Genomic DNA, 13,002 nt, shown 5'->3' with positions numbered 1-13,002 from the left:
CATCCACATTGCATACAAGGTAACTGAACTGGCTGGCTCTAGGACCTGCCAGACCTCAGCAGAAGGCCTCCAAGATACGCTACTGCACATGTGTGCCCTGTTGGTACGTCTTTCTCCCTGGCGTTCTTGCCAAATGGATGCGACTCTGAGACTCTCCCACACTAATAGCCGTGCAGAGCCTGCTAACTAACCGCAAGTACACTACTGCTATAGTTAAGGGGCTTAATACTACCTTCCGCCTGTGCATTTAACACTCAGACGTCCAGTGAACTACAATGCCCAGCAGTACTCTTAAGCTCTAGGCGCCATCATTACTACTGTTAGACCTGTTTTAGCCACGTGTCTTTATACTGATTATTGTTTCTACCTGGTTCAATAAACCTAAGAACTGGTTAAGCTGGACCACGTGTTGGCCAACCAGTACAGCACCCAACAACAGGAAAACACACTTAGGGGTAACTTTACTAAAGTGAGAGTTTCTAGAAGTGAGTTTTAAAAGTGATGTTGCCCACAGATTCTACTTAACATTTAACTAGCACTTTCTAGAAGATAATAGCTAGAATCTGATTGGTTGCTATGGGCAACATCACTTTTAAAACTCACTTCTAAAAACTCTCACTTTAGTAAATTTACCCCTTAATATCACATACACTCTGGCCCAGCGTATTCTCTCCTGGTTAGTAAATTGGTTGGACAACAGAGATCCAGTTGTTTCTTTTGCACAGAACATACTTGACCTCTGTTCGTTTAATGCAATTTGGTGGCCAGATAGCAGATCATTGCCCCATGTGTGGTGGTTCCCAAGGGTCCTTCTGGCATCTTCTTTGGTAGTGTTCTGTGGTTCAGTTATTCTGGACTCAGATGAAATCTGCAATTTCCAAAACTGGCATTCCTATTATGGCTCTTACACAAATATTGTGCACTATTGGGCATCACAGCTTAATAGCTGTGATGCCCAATAATCTATTAATGTGCATTGGCTAAAGTCTGTCTGGTCCGTTCATGGTTGGCCTCATCTGGTCCTGACTTTTCTGCATGGATTGAGCTAGTGAATGTCATGGTGAAACACGAGCGCTATAAGTAACTCACTTGTAAGGCTACTTTTAAATGTAATGAATAAGGTCCAGATGGTTGGAATCTACCTATGCAACCACCGTTCATTCCACGTAGCGCATTATGATATGGGTATATTTGAAATTTTATGATTAATATTAACACGTGTTGTACACTTTTCTACTTATCTTTGAAGGTTCTTTTCTCCTTTTTTTATGACTGTTTTCTTTTGTTAGGGGTTTCAATTTTTTCTATATAAAATATGTAAACTTGGAATTGTATGTATGATGTTAAATCAGCTCATTCAGGTGATAATGTAAACTAATTTAGATTGGTTTTCTATTATAAATAGTTCGCAATGTGTTTTAGCAAAGCATCGTATTCTGCTATGGACTGTTATTTTGTTATGTCTGAATCTGATGTTGATTTAATGCACTTCTCTAGTATATTGTATTTCTTGTAAAAACAGTACAATTCTGTAGGTTCAATAAAAATGACTTTATTAAAAAAAATTGGTTGGACAACATTTACATCTTGCACCAATCACAGTACACCATGCTGTTAGGCCACTTTTCTAATAGATGCAACATGGGTTGTGGAGAACCCACCTCACCTTACCTGGGTTACCTCCTCAAGGACAGTGACCAGTTCCCCCCTCCAGTGTAATACAACTCAGCTCACTCAAATGAGAAGTGCTTCACAACCTCCTTTTCCTCCACCTGAGGCACCTGAAGAGCATTGCTTTGCTGCCAACAACCAATGGAACTGAAGCCCACCACCTATGATACCTCAAAACCCCCAATCACAAAGGAAAAGAGCTGCTCTGAGAAAAGGTCCATACCTGAACCCCCAAGATGCACATTGTCAAACCTGTACAGATTGGCAACCTTGAAACAAATCAGGGGGAGATGAATTGCACCCCCAGAATCACATATTGCACTCCCACCCAGAATCACATATTAAGCCATATCAGCATTGGCCACTGAAGACACCCTTATGTGGACAACACCCTACCTGTTGTGGAAACATATAACCCAACCAATCACACCGAACCCCACTGACATTAGACTTCTGCAATGTCATACTGAATACACAAGTCAAGGGCAAATTTTACTCTCATACTCTAGGTCATACCCTGTAAAATGAACTATGCCTAGGAGAAAAGACAGCTGCAAGGACATAACATTATAGTACAATCATAACAAGACCAAATGTTGCCTAAACAAAGTGATGCATAGCAGAGTAATTAATGGGTAAATCATCTGAAGGTGACCATAAAAATGCCTCTGGGAGAGCAGTAGCTAATCAGGTTCCAATTGGAGGAAAAATTAGGTAAAGCACTTCATGCTCCACAACAACAGTGGCAACACAATTCAGGGAGCATGAAAATAAATGAAAATAACATAACCCAGGACTCCTGGAAACAAAGCATATAAGAGCTGTTTCTGAATTGGGAGTGTTGGATAAGGAGTGCTCTGTAGTGCAACATTGTTTCTTCAGGTCCAAAGTTACTTGCTTTTCTTTTTTTTGCTTTGCTTACAATTTGCTCCCAACTAAGTGAAAAATCGAGGACTGCAGAATAACAACACATGACAGAGCCCAATCTGGGGCTACTGAAAGTAGCATCCTATCATGAGACTACAATACAAAGCAGATTTAATACAAAACAGTAGGTAAGCCAAAGGGCGTGACAGAAAGCAGAGCCAAGTCAAGCAACAGGATTGACATAGTGTTAGGATTTGCGGTTAGCAAATCATCTTGGTGACAATTCCCAGTCTTAGTTGTTACTGGGATACTGCATCATGTCCTATCCTTGTTCTGGCTTTTGCAGGAAGTTGGAAATCCTGTCTTGTCTGTGTCTATTCATTGTCTGTCATTCAGGTCTGTCTGTGTTTGTGTTGTTTCATGTGTTCACTAATTAACTAGCTCTCTCCTTGCAGAGCAGGTACACACATGCCTTTTAATTAGGAATCACTCTCCAGGAATGGTCTCTGATTGGATCCTGCATCTCATAAGTATACACCCAGCCCTGATCTCATTGCCGGTTATACTGTGTCACTACCAGTGTATGTTTGCTGTGTTCAGTTCCTAGTGCTTGCTGGTCTACAGAGTACTTTGGTTATCGAATCTGGATTCTGTCTCCATTCAGCCCTGCAGTAATATACCACAGTCCTGTATGTCTGCATTTATCTTGTTACCTGCAGTGTTTCCACCTCACTGCCTCCATTATGTGTTACTGCAGCATCTGAATCCACCTGTCTGCTGTTTAGGCCCCTGCCTAGACCATCTCAGCTGCTTGTGTTAACCGGGCGACACAGACTGCATTACAGAGTGTCTGTGAGTTCCCTCAGCCTGGCTGCAGAGTCAGGTTGTTCCTGTTCTCCTGTTCACTGAACTACCATATGGCTTCCTAGCCGCTCCAAGTAGTTTCTGTGCTACCAACAATCTCCAAACGGCTTCATAGCCGATTCCAGCAGCTCCCATGCTGCCAACATTCACCATACAGCTTCCTAGCTGCACCTAGTAACTCCCGTGCTACCACCATTCCTCATTTGGCTTCTTAGCCGCTCCAAGCAGCTCCCTTGCCGCAACATCGGCACCATTGCCGCAACATCGGCACACTTGCTGCACCATCGTCTCTCAAAGCCATTATCAAACCATAGACTGTTTATCTACGGCAATTGCCCCAACATCGGCACCATCGCTGCAACATCGGCACACTTGCCGCACCATCTGCTCTCGAAGCCATTATTAAACCATAGACTGTTTATCTATGGCTATTGCCGCACCATCGGCACCATTGTCGCACCATCAGCATAATTGCCGCACCATCGGCATCACTGCCGCACCATCAGCACCATTGCTGCACCATCGGCACAGCTGCCACACCATGTCCAAAAAAACCAAACTGTACTCTCGCAACATCTGGACCATCGATATCCTTATCAACATCAACTGTGTCCGAACTGTACAACTAAAGTCCGAACTGTACATTCTTTAACTATTGAATTCTCCTGTATCTCCATGTGAGCCACTACTACCTCGAGCATAAGTCCAGGCGGCCACCTAAGTACTGGTGAACGTATGAACGTATCCTAGTTCTAAGGGAACAACGGTCGGTTGTTATTGGTGGAAGATCTCGCTAGCTGGGTTCTTGTGGTGTCACATGGAGTAGGCATCGGAATTCGTAACATTATAACCAGCCAACAAATTACAGACACTACTACAGTGTCTTCAATATGGCCTCTGTCCTGTCAAATCCTTATATGGAACTATCAAAAAAAATCTGAACCTCGAGAGCATGCAAACGCTGCTGCTACAAGCCTTCCTTGGATTATCATCTCGTGTGGATATGCTCCAGCAGCAAACATTTCAAGCCTCCCAGATTTCGTCTGTCGCACCTTGCTATTGCAAGAATCAGTCTAGGGAGGAAAAGTTGGACGGCACCCCAACAGTAAACTGTTCTATAACACCTCAGTCATCTGATTTGATACGTTATATCCGGAGTTCTTACGGGAATTTCATCTAAAGACTGAACAGTTACAAAAAATATTGTCTAGTACTAACATGTTAGTACAAAAAATGTTTTGGAATTTACCAGACTTTGAAGATATTCCATCCTTCCCAGCGGAAACAAAAGAGATAACAGACTCTACTTCCGTTTCCCCTGCAAAGCCATCCTCTATGCAGACTGCTCTTTAAGCAAGCAAAGAAGAAATGACCAGCCTCAAAGTCCTAGGCTTCAAGTTAACCATTCGCCTTGTATGCTTATTAATGCCACAGACTCCATAATTCCTGACAAAGGTGCCGCGGTTCCCCAAAAGAAGCCAGTTATTTATAATTGGGGTCCCATTACTAAGGGACCGAGTCTCAAATTAGGGAACCATTCAAACAAAGACTCTCATTGTACTAGTAAGGGTTCAGTTGGTTCTTTTGCAGGAAGAACTTCCAACAATAAAGTCGATAAACCTCACATAGCCAGAGAGACACCTGATCTTCCTACTCCAGGAGGGGTCTATTCTGTCTGTTCCGGTCCCAGTCCGGATTCTGTCAGTTCCGGTCCCAGTCCGGATTCTGCCTGTTCTGGTCCCAGTCCGGATTCTGTCTGTTCCGGTCCCAGTCCGGATTCTGCCTGTTCTGGTCACAGTCCGGACTCTGGCTGTTCTGGTCCCAGTCCGGACTCTGGCTGTTCTGGTCCCAGTCCGGACTCTGGCTGTTCTGGTCCCAGTCCGGATTCTGCCTGTTCTGGTCCCAGTCCGGATTCTGCCTGTTCCGGTCCAAGTCTGGATTCTGCCTGTTCCGGTCTCGGCCCGGATTTTGCCTGATCCGGTCTCAGCCTGGATTCTGCCTGCTCCGGTTCCGATGTCTCAGTCATCCAGACCTCAGGAGAGGACTTCAATATGCCAACCTCAGAAGAGGTGTCAGAAGTATCGACTCCAGTAAGGGAGTCTGATGTGCCGACCTCAAGTGAGGAGTCCAATGTTCCAACTCCTGAAGCAATTACCGATGTTCCAGTCATCCAGACCCCAGGAAGGGACTTCGATGTTCCAACCTCAAGTGAGGTGTCCGATGTACCTACTCCTGAAAGGGTTCCCAATGTTTCAGTCATCCAGACCCCAGGAGGGGAGTCCAATGTATCGACTTCAGAAAAGGTGCCTGATGTACCGCTCTCAGAAGAGGTCTCCGTAGTACCACCAATCTCCAAACAGCTTCCTAGCCGCTCCAAGTAGCTTCCGTGCTACCACCAATCTCCAAACTGCTTCATAGCCGAGTCCAGAAGCTCCCGTGCTGCCAACGTTCACCATACAGCTTCCTAGCCGCACCTAGTAACTCCCGTGATACCACCATTCCTCATTTGGCTTCTTAGCCGCTCCAAGCAGCTCCCTTGCCGCATCATCGGCATAATCGCCGCAACATCGGCACACTTGCCGCACCATCGTCTCTCAAAGCCATTATCAAACCATAGACTGTTTATCTACGGCAACTGCCCCAACATCAGCACCATCGCTAAAACATCGGCACACTTGCCGCACCATCAGCTCTTAAAGCCATTATTAATCCATAGACTGTTTATCTACTGCTATTGCCGCACCATCGCACCATTGCCACACCATCGGCACACTTTCCGCACCATCGGCACACTTGCCGCACCATCGGCTCTCAAAGCCATTATTAAACCATAGATTGTTTATCTATGGCTATTGCCACACCATCGGCACCATTGCTCCATCAGCATAATTGCCGCACCATCGGCATCACTGCCGCACCATCAGCACCATTGCTGCACCATCGGCACAGCTGCTCTCAAGCTATTGTCCAAAAAACCAAACTGTACTCTCACAACATCTGGACCATCGATATCCTTATCATCATCAACTGTGTCAGTCCTAACTGTACATTCTTTACCTATTGAATTCCCCTGTATCTCCATGTGAGCCACTACTACCTCGAGCATAAGTCCAGACGGCCGCCTAAGTACAGGTGAACATATCCTAGTTCTAAGGGAACAACAGGCGGTTGTTATTGGTTGAAGATCTCGCTAGCTGGGTTCTTGTGGTGTTACATGGAGTAGACATCGGAATTCGTAACACATAGTTACCCCCTTTGGCAACCAAATGTCAGCAAAAACAGAATTCTGAGGCAACAAGGGAAAGAGTAACCGAAGCAGAGCCAGCAGCAAAGTGTACTATACATACATGAGCACCACCAGCACACTCTAATTGCAAGAACCAATTCGAGCATATGTCACTTAAAAGGAACCATGCAGGGTAGTGGTACACAAGCTAAGTGCAATCCGACAGCTGGTCTAACAACAGAAAGAGTGCAATGAGGCAACTAGTGCACAAGACCTGATAGACAGGTAAAATAATGGCATGGTCAATTCTGAAGGTTAGTACAAAACCATACCCAACCTAACATCTATGTAAAAAAAAGCACACACTTCCCCTTTTACACAACCAACAAAAAGTTTATCAATCAAATTCTAACAGTGAAAGAAGAGACAGGCCCAAAAAGACAGCTATCCAACCATGACAAAAACAGCAGAGGTTTCTTGCCCATTTCATGTTACTTACTAACTGCTAACACAATACAAACCCTTGTCTCTCCCCTTCAACTGTACTGTAAAGGCAAAAAACATGATGCAGGTCACACGGGGAACACTTGTTAATAAATGCAACATAAGGAAGGGGCAGCCATACTGCAAGTTAGGAGCTGGGAACACCTAAAAACTGTCGTTGATGAGGCGAGGGCACACTGACAGCATAGGGTACCATTGACCTTGTCACATAACAATAGTCATAACACATTACCCATAGCAACAAATATGAAGACAAGCATCAAAATTATGCAAAAATAAAAAATATGATGATACACTTTCCAGCTGAGGAGAGTTCAGAGCCAGGGAGGCAACAGGGAGTGGGGACACCTGTTTAAAGTGTATTTAGATGAGGAGCCAGGGGGTTGGTCAGTATAAACCCTCAGAATTGCTGGCAGGGGACGGGGAGAGGTTGGTCAGAATATAAAATAGCATGCAGTAGAGGATGGGTCCAAACCATCCATCTGCGAGTTATGGGCCATCAGACTTCCATTGTGCCACCCTGTTGCCCATGACTTCTGGCTGAAAGGCACACTGCTCCTGCTTCAGAGCCAGGGAAGGCCAAAACTGACCCTGAAGGAAGGTGGAAGGGGAAGCAGCTGCGCTGCAAGGGGGAACTGAGAACACTCACCAGTTGTCCTTAGAGAGGGGGGAGCATCCTTAACAGCACACTTACATTGCAGCAGGGGGTGGTCAATGCAGTCCCCGAGAAAGAGGTGGCAGCAGTGTTGCAAGAGAGGAGCTGGAAACACCTACAATACAGCCTTGAGGAGGCACTCTGAAAGGCACAGTTCTCCTGCTTCAGGACTACAGGAGGCCAAACACAGCCACTGAAGGGGAAAGGGGGCATCCATACTGCAAGTGAGGAGCTGGGTGCACCCAGCAACTGGCCTTGAGGAGGTGAGGGCACTGAATGACACATTCTCCTGTCTCTGAACAACAGATGGCCACACGGTCTCTTCTACAAGTGAGTAGCTGTGAACACCCATCAGCCAGCCTCAGGCATTCCTGGATAGGGGCAGGCTATGCTATATTCTATGCCTAACGAGTGTTCACTACTCAGACTTTAATGAATGCAGGACAGGATAATCTGTACCTCGCAAAATTGTGCTTGTATCCCTCAAATGTGGGCTCTCCTGAAGAGCCCATTCATTCATACCCAGTATGAACACTGGCTCCAGAGACACCATGTTTGCTGACTGAATGTCTGGATGCTCAGCTGACTCCATCTGTCAGCTTTGACCCAGTAACACACTGTTCAGTTTCCTCAGAAACATTGCTGTGCTCCAGCTAAACATGGACCAATAATCTGGCCTTGCTGAAAATCTAACAGGTCTCCCATTTTAAAGCACTTAGGGCTCTATTCTATTCTGAGCGGACCATGATAATTAACATTCCAACTCGCCGCGAGTGCTGGAGCAAATTATCATTGCTCCTGCGAAGAGACAGCTGATCCGAAAATCAGATGTATCCACGAATCTTTTCACTGCATCTTTTGGAGCAGTGAAACTAGTGTGCCTGCGTGACCTAGAATTCACGTAGGCATACAAAAGCCCCGGTGTCCGTCGGAAGGAGCCATACAGGGACAGAGGGATCCAAAAGGATCCCTCTCCGCAACCCAGGACTCCTTCCCATAGGGAAGGAGCAGGTCTTGCACCGCAAGCGGGAGCAAACGCCATCTGAAGACGGCGAATGCTCCCGCAGTCAAGCTCCGATTGTATTTTTGGAGCTTGATGAATTTCTGTCTCCATACTAGTGTATTGGGACAGCAGGACACATCGGGAGAGAAAAGTAAGCAGGAGATATCTGTGATATCTCCTGTATTACCTTTTTGATGAATGGCCCGAAAACTTAATTTCTACAAAAGCAGATGAAAATGTTCATATTTCACCTGCCTTTGTAGAAATTAAATGATAGTGAATAGAGGCCCTGATTCAGAGCCGGACACTCTGACAGAGCGCTCGCTCTGAATCAGGGCCGTCCCTCTTACATTTTGGAGCGGCCTCCTGTGACCACCCACAGCAGTGGCAAACGTAGGATTTCTAAAGGGGGGTTTCCAAATGCTTGATTTTAGGAGTGGCCAGTCTATGAAAAGGGCATAATTATCACTTATCCAGCTTTAATATGGTCATGCAAAGTGTTTTGAGTGTCATAATTCCAGCATATACAGGACCAGCAATCACATGTATGTGTCATACATGTATGTATGTGTCATACATAGTGTATTGTGTGTGATAATTCCAGCATATACAGGACCAGTGATCACAGTAAGCCATTAAATGCAGCAGTATGTCTATCCTGCCTGAGCTGAATGTTTTTATTTGAGATGTGGCACCATTCCAGTGCATGGGAGCAAGTCCGGGAGTCTGGGGGAGCAGCAGAAGAACCTAGCACTGCCCTGGACATATATGTACATATTGGTCTCCTATGATAGTGTATTATTATACAGTATTAATAATTAACCCTATCAATGGTCTATAGCAGTGCACCCCTAACAGTGCATGTTTTCCAGATCTCCTGGTTGATGCACAGGTGTATTTATTACTTGCTGACACATGTTAAAAGATCCATAGGTAGTGCTAATTATTTCATTTGTGATACTGAGAAGAACATGCAGCATTAGAAATATTCTATTATATTACTATTTCTATTGTGGTCATGGTGTGGGTTGGGGAGGGGGGTTTCCAGGCAACCGGAAACCCCCCCTGCGTTTGCCTATGACCCACAGCTATAGCGAGCGGCCAAAATGATGGTCGCGATGGTCAAGACTTGTCTGGTCAAGTCTTGTCTGCCGCAAGCCCTGGAGTGCTTTTGGCTCTACCAGAGCCAAAAGCACTCCCACTGACATCACTAGTGATGTCAGTGGGGCCGGCCCCAGACGGTAGGCGTTCCCATGGGAACGCCTCCGTCTGGGCAGCCACACCCCCGGCACGCCCACCAAAGGGGGCGTGCTGTCAATCACCATCGACAGCACGCCCCCTTTGGTGCGAGACCCATGACAACGGCTTGGTCTCGCGCATGCGCACGACGGAGCCGCCTCCGTCGTTTGGGCAACATCGACCCGCTTGCGAGCGCTCACTGCTCGCGAGCGGATCTGAATCAGGCCCCGAGCCCTTACACACGTATTGTTGCTGACCACAATCTGTACTGAACTGACACTGTAAAGATACAGTATAAACAAACTGAAGCCAACACAAGTTCAATCCTAGTGTTGTTTTGTGTTTCCATTATTTTTGTCCTGAGGTAAAATAAAACAGCTCTAGAGGGTAATGTACAATTGAGGAACAATGCTAAAGCACAGTGAAATAGAAATGTATTTATTTTTGGTGACATCATCCATCCTGTATGTTCAGATTGGGGTATTCCAGGTGGGATAGCTGCACTCATGTTCTTAATGCACGCAAATGTAAAATAAATGTTCCATCTTGAGGAACAAGATATTAAAATTAACTTGAAGGGGTTTAGACTGCATTTTGTGAGAGGTGTTTCTGTATTTAATGGATATCTGCAGAGTCTCTAGGTGGACAGCTGTCTGCAGCACAGCTAAGGTGGCATCTGGATGACAGCCATGGGACACTATTTATATCATATATACTGTATATACACAAAGGAAGCACACTAATACGCTTACCTAAACCCATGTAAATAAAGCTTTAAAAAATATATATTTTTAAAATGTTGCATGCTAACATGCAGTAAATGACCCCCATAGACTCCAATTAAACAGTGCTTCTAGTGGCAAGATTATTATGAAACATGGAATAATATATTCTAATTTTTATACATTTTTTGCAGTTTTCTAAACCCAATGGAGGCAGCTATTTTGTGGGCTAGGTCAACATTCATAAGATTGCAGTCTCAGTGATGTCCTGCTTGAGTATTTAAGTGAAAAGAGACAAATATATGTTGCAATTAAAATGTAGTCATACAATACACTATATAGATTGTTAGGTAAGGTGAGGGCCACCAAAACCAAAAGCTATAAAGAGCCACACTCGACCTGAGGTTGAGTAGTTGCACAGGCCTCACCTGCAGTTACTGTCTACAAGTTACATTGCAAGATAGATTAAAGAAGTGAGAGTAATGGATAAGATTAATGTCAGGAAGCTTGGATTAGTAATAAATGGTTCCAAACCCCAGATGTAAGGCATATCACCAACCCCCTCAAAATTTCACTTTTAAATTAGCGTCTGTGGCTTAATAATTTAGCAGTGTAACCTATACAATTCTGGTATGGCAGGGTGGATCAGGATTGAACATGGCCAAAAGATCTCAATTTGAGAAAGTTGGGTTATGACAAATGTTATAGTTGAAAATAATTCTTACCTCAGAAGAGCATTCTTTCCATCACTTTGCATACACTGCACTTGCCTTGTTTGGTAACCAATTTCCAAGTCCCACATGTCAGCATCTTCAAGTGACTTAGGTCCTTCCTGTCTAAATGTACTTCTTTCCCCAGAGTCAGAACCAAAATCCAACATGGTTCTTCCACTCAGATTGACTTCTTTTACATGAGGCAGCCTGCACTCACTCCATGGTCCAACTTTTAGGCTGTATGTATGTTCTTCTTCTCCAAAAGAGCAGAAACTGTGAAATGGACAAGACCGCCATACTGTAAGGTTCGGACAGTCTGAGCCACCATATAAAGCTGCAGAAATGACTGATCGAGTTATGTGTTGGAAATGGTTCCCACAGGTTTTACTGCATGTGGACCATGGTGAGAATTCAGATACAATACAATCCTGGGGGCAAGGTACAAGACAAGCTTGTTCTGCTGGTGGCCGTGGGGTAAAATTCTCACAGATTTCAAAATGTGTGATGGACCTGTTGGCCTTGTGGACACAACTCACTTGTCTATGCTGTAGACCACGTTGGGCAGTAACACATTCTGTGCTTCTTGTCTTGACCTCACTGTTGGAATGAGGCACAAGAACACATGTGTCCCATTCTGTAACCTCCCACTGAAATAAATCTCGGTGCCAGTCACAAATTTTAAAGCAGTTCCTTTGGCTTGCTGGCTCATCCTGTGGCTCACAGTTTGAGATATGGGTAACCCAAGATTCACCATGTACACACCACACCGATCGGCTCTGGAGCCCACCTGATCCACATTCTCCAATGCATTGACCCCATGCACCTGGAAAAAATAAGTATTCGTCAGCTGTGAATAATACAACAGAAAATGTACAAAATCAATATATTAGTATCCTCTATTTTTATATACTTATATACTGAATTTACAACATGCATTGATAGCCCAAACCGACAGTGATGTTTGATTGGCTGAGCCCTCTTCCGCACTTAAACTCTTGATCCTACTTTCCAGTCTCAGTTACTTACTGGAAATGAATCTTAAGGTCATTCTTTAATAATACACACATATCTTTGTATAATGAATTGTCCCTTAGTCATAGAAAATACATTTCATGGCACAAAACACTGATGCATATACTTGTTACAAAATAAAACTGTTACATTGTGAATGTTCACAATTCTCAACAGCGAAAGACCCATCATTGTTAGCTTCTATGAGTCTTATCTGAACTCAGTCTAAGTGACTTTGTATAGCTTAGTCATTTTCATATTTGTGTATTTCAGCTCATCTCAAGGTCACAGTTAGTTGGAACACAGAGAGGGGACTTCAATTAATAAACATGGAAAATGTTCCAGAAAAAGTCAATGAAACATTGCATGTACTGCACAAATTGAAAAAATAGCATAACAAACAGAAGTATACAACATATATGTAGCGCTGATTTGGGGAGTAGCTTGAGATCAATAGTTGCAAGAGGGTCCAGTCTTTTCCTATTCAAAATCATGTATGTTATAAAAAAAAAAATAATAAAGTAAAA

At 44.4% G+C, this 13,002-nt stretch overlaps 1 protein-coding gene across 1 annotated transcript in view; it reads right to left on the bottom strand.

Moving 5' to 3' along the window:
* THSD7B (thrombospondin type 1 domain containing 7B) overlaps positions 1–13,002 on the bottom strand; it is a 651,631-nt gene that overhangs the window by 391,137 nt on the left and 247,492 nt on the right. The window contains exon 3 of the mRNA XM_088474863.1: positions 11,477–12,287. Coding sequence (XP_088330989.1) covers positions 11,477–12,287 — 811 coding nt within the window. The remainder of the gene's footprint in view (positions 1–11,476; positions 12,288–13,002) is intronic.

Source organism: Taudactylus pleione, unplaced genomic scaffold (assembly GCF_031769625.1).
Source record: "Taudactylus pleione unplaced genomic scaffold, aTauple2 ptg000156l, whole genome shotgun sequence".
NCBI classification, from domain to species: domain Eukaryota; kingdom Metazoa; phylum Chordata; class Amphibia; order Anura; family Myobatrachidae; genus Taudactylus; species Taudactylus pleione.
The sequence above is the reverse complement of the archived record's forward strand: the minus strand, read 5'-3'. Positions and strand labels throughout refer to the sequence as shown.